The sequence below is a fragment of the Olea europaea genome, unplaced genomic scaffold (genome assembly GCF_002742605.1).
Source record: "Olea europaea var. sylvestris unplaced genomic scaffold, O_europaea_v1 scaffold11766, whole genome shotgun sequence".
Lineage (NCBI taxonomy): Eukaryota > Viridiplantae > Streptophyta > Magnoliopsida > Lamiales > Oleaceae > Olea > Olea europaea.
Genome location: NW_019229174.1, coordinates 1 through 3,588, shown reverse-complemented (window position 1 = coordinate 3,588; position 3,588 = coordinate 1). Strand labels below are relative to the sequence as shown.

Sequence of the window (3,588 nt, the reverse complement as noted above, 5' to 3'; positions counted from 1 at the left end):
TGGGGGGGGGGGGGGGGGATGGAGAATTCTTAGTGGCTTTGTATTTTCCTTTATTCTAGTACTGTCTCAACAAATTAATTATTTTTTGTGGGGCGCAGTTGGAAAGGGAAGGGAGAGCGATATAGAGATTGGGGAGGGGGGGAGGATTCTTATGTTACTATACAGTAAAAAATGCCAAGGTTTCTATTGAAATAAAATGCCCTGGTGTCATTGACATGTAAGAACAGAAATTGTGATTATCCAATATTACTACCCATGCATGTGCCTAAAAATTTTGTACTCAAAATTAGAACACGATTCTGTAGGGCCCAACGTAATCATCATGTAATTTCCTCATGGGCTTCCCCATGCTCTAGACTTATCACTGCATTTATTGAGTGAGGTTCTATAAATCTATGATGTTGAGGAAAATTTTGGATCAGACTGTTGTATGTTATAACAAGTATTTAATCTAAAAATGAATTAATCACCTTAAAGTGTGCTTTTTTTTTTTTTTTTTTAATGTCATGATAGAGGACAGAAAAAATTGGGAACCATTATCTGTAGAACATTTATTGTTTGAGTAACTGAGACAAAAGAGCCTTTTGGCATCGATTTTGACTTTGTACAGTTTCATTGATTGCTTTATACATCACTTTGCATGGCTGAGGTGCAGAGCATAAACTATTGATGCATGGCTGCAGGTAAGTCTGTAATAACCAGCGATCATGCTCTTAAACTGGAATTTGTTCCGGAGTGGATAGCTATTGTAGGAAGTGGTTACATTGGGCTTGAATTCAGTGATGTCTATACAGCACTTGGAAGTGAGGTGTGACATTTTATACTGTTACTGTATTTTTTGTAAGATAATATTACCTGCAGATATTATCATGATTCACCATTTGATATTTCGTATTTTCTCTAGAGTAAAATGACCATATAGAAATCAGAGTTGTCCTTACTTTCCATCACTCTTTTTCTCTTAATTTCGATTTTGTTGCATGCTATATTTTATATAAAAATAACTTAAAAGATGGTGGAACTTTAACTGTATATTTAGTTGAACTACAGAAGATTTACAATACCAATGAACTATAAATGTATAATCAACATAATAAATTCAGTGAAACTAAACAGATATATATTATCACATCTACAGAAAAGATATTAACTTGATTCATGATAATATTGTTTTTTTTTCTTAAAAAAATATTTTAATGGCAAAGTAAGTATTTAAATAGGATCAGGAAATTACTTTGTAAAAAAATATATAAACTAAATATTTATTTTGTGATATTGAAAGGAAGTGTTATGAAAATTATTTGAAGAGATATTACATGATTTTGTAAACAACAACTACTTAATAATAAGATATTATTACTACTATTGAACAGTTGGATGAAGTTATTTGCAATATTTACACCTTATTGCATAACTTAGTTAATCTTTCCAGTCTCCTCAATAATTTATACCAATTCTAGCAACAATTGATAGAATTTGCCAATAAAGACTTGTCATTTAAATATGAAATTAGGTACAAGGATTTGAATGCAAATTTCTCTTGATGAAATACTATGGTGAAATCTAAACTTGTTTACTTAGCAGCTAGCATACTTACAAGTTATATACACAGTTTTATTAGCATCCAAGTTCAAGAACTTTAATAGGTAGCATGCTTATAGATTAATCATGTAAATCACTAAATGTAACATCCCAAAATAAAGAATCTTATTGGCATCAATGCAGTAGCTACTCAGATCCTGCTCTTCAAAGGTCATCATATTACTTTCCTCTTCAAAAAAATTTCTTAAAATGGGACCGAGAAGAAGGTAGGAAGGAAGGGGAAAATAAAGAGAAGGGAAGAGAGAGAGAGAGAACTGGAAGAAAGAAATAGAGTGAAAAAAGGAAAATTCTGAAGGGCAACTGCCACTCTGTTTTTTTATATATACTTTTTGGGAATTTTTGAATCGCTTCCTTGATTACTGATGTCCACTGAAATTTAAATAAAACAAATTATAAGTTGTTCTCATTTTATGTCATTATTTTTATGGTAAAATGCATATACATGAGACTCAAAGCTGATTGCAGTTGAACTTCAAATTTAAATAAAATAAATTATAAGTAATTCTTCTCATTTTATGTCATTATTTTATTGGTAAAATGCATATACATGAGACTCAAAGCTGATCACAGTTGAACTTCACAGGTTACATTTATTGAAGCTTTAGATCAACTCATGCCTGGTTTTGATCCTGAAATTGGAAAACTAGCTCAACGAGTTCTTATCAATCCTCGCAAGATTGACTATCATACTGGTGTTTTTGCTAGCAAGGTACTTGATGCAACTCAGCTGCCTGTTGCTTGCCTGCCAAAAAATCAACTCAAATATTTAACAACTTATTTGCACATTGTGAGTTTAACTTCTATCTACAGATCACTCCGGCAAAGGATGGAAAACCAGTAATAATAGAACTCATCGATGCAAAGACAAAAGAACCAAAGGGTACCGTGGAGGTAAGTTTCAGATGTCTTTTCTGGGGAAGCATTTAAGACTGTAGATCGTATATCACAATACTTGATGTAGGAAACTTATCATTTAACGGATGAAACTACTCATTTGCTTGACACATAGTTGACTATTTATTCAAACGAAATAATATTTACACATAGCAGTCATCAGGAAAAAAGGAACAGAGTGATGCACAATACATGTTAAGTCATGTGTCCTGAAATAAAATACCATTCTTCTGGAATGTTTTGATTGTTATTGCACTGTAGCATAATTGATATTTTGAATAGTCACCGTTGCCATACCTAGCCTACACCAAGTTGATTGTGAATAAAGATTAGCCTTGTGTTGTACTGTTGCCAAACCTGCTCTAACTTTGTATATTTTATCGATAAGTGTTTGCTCCATACCTTTTATGTAACAGTCTTAAATTTGCTATGGCCGCCTTCAGGTAGATGCAGCTCTTATTGCAACTGGAAGGGCTCCATTCACTCAAGGACTTGGGCTGGAAAATGTATGTTGTCCGGCATGATGAATTAGCTGACAACAGAAACTAATTTTTAAAATTTGAAAACTATCTTTTATCTATGCAGATTAACGTACAAACACAACGTGGATTTGTCCCTGTTGACGAGCGCATGAGAGTAATTGATGCAAATGGAATGTTGGTAAGTCGTGTCGTGAGTTTCATTTGCTTGTTTATGATGTTTTATATTCCTTTATTTTGCTACCATTTGTGATGTTTCTGACTATAATTAGGTTCCTCACTTGTATTGCATTGGCGATGCTAATGGGAAACTGATGCTTGCTCATGCAGCAAGTGCTCAGGGAATCTCTGGTAAAAAAACCCAATAATTTTTGGCAATTGGGTCTTCTTTATCAACTTATAAATACTTAATTAACTTCTGGCATTGCCCTTTTAGTTGTTGAGCAAGTTTCTGGGAATGACCATGTGCTGAACCATTTGAGCATCCCAGCAGCATGCTTTACTCATCCCGAAATCAGTATGGTTGGATTAACAGAGGTATAAGTTTACTTTCTGATCTTTTTCTTTACGTTTATACCTAATTCTCTCTCTCTCTCTCTCTCTCTCTCTCTCT

The 3,588-nt window shown here is 33.4% G+C and overlaps 1 protein-coding gene across 1 annotated transcript; it reads left to right on the top strand.

Annotated features, from left to right (window-relative positions):
• The first annotated feature begins 642 nt into the window (after positions 1-642).
• Positions 643-3,570, top strand: LOC111373904 (dihydrolipoyl dehydrogenase 2, chloroplastic). The gene is made up of 7 exons (XM_022996500.1): positions 643-808; positions 2,186-2,311; positions 2,413-2,493; positions 2,940-3,002; positions 3,082-3,156; positions 3,248-3,326; positions 3,412-3,570. Exons 1-7 carry the CDS (start codon positions 674-676, stop codon positions 3,516-3,518), a joined length of 666 nt encoding a protein of 221 aa, XP_022852268.1. The 5' UTR covers positions 643-673; the 3' UTR covers positions 3,519-3,570.
• The last annotated feature ends 18 nt before the right edge of the window (positions 3,571-3,588 follow it).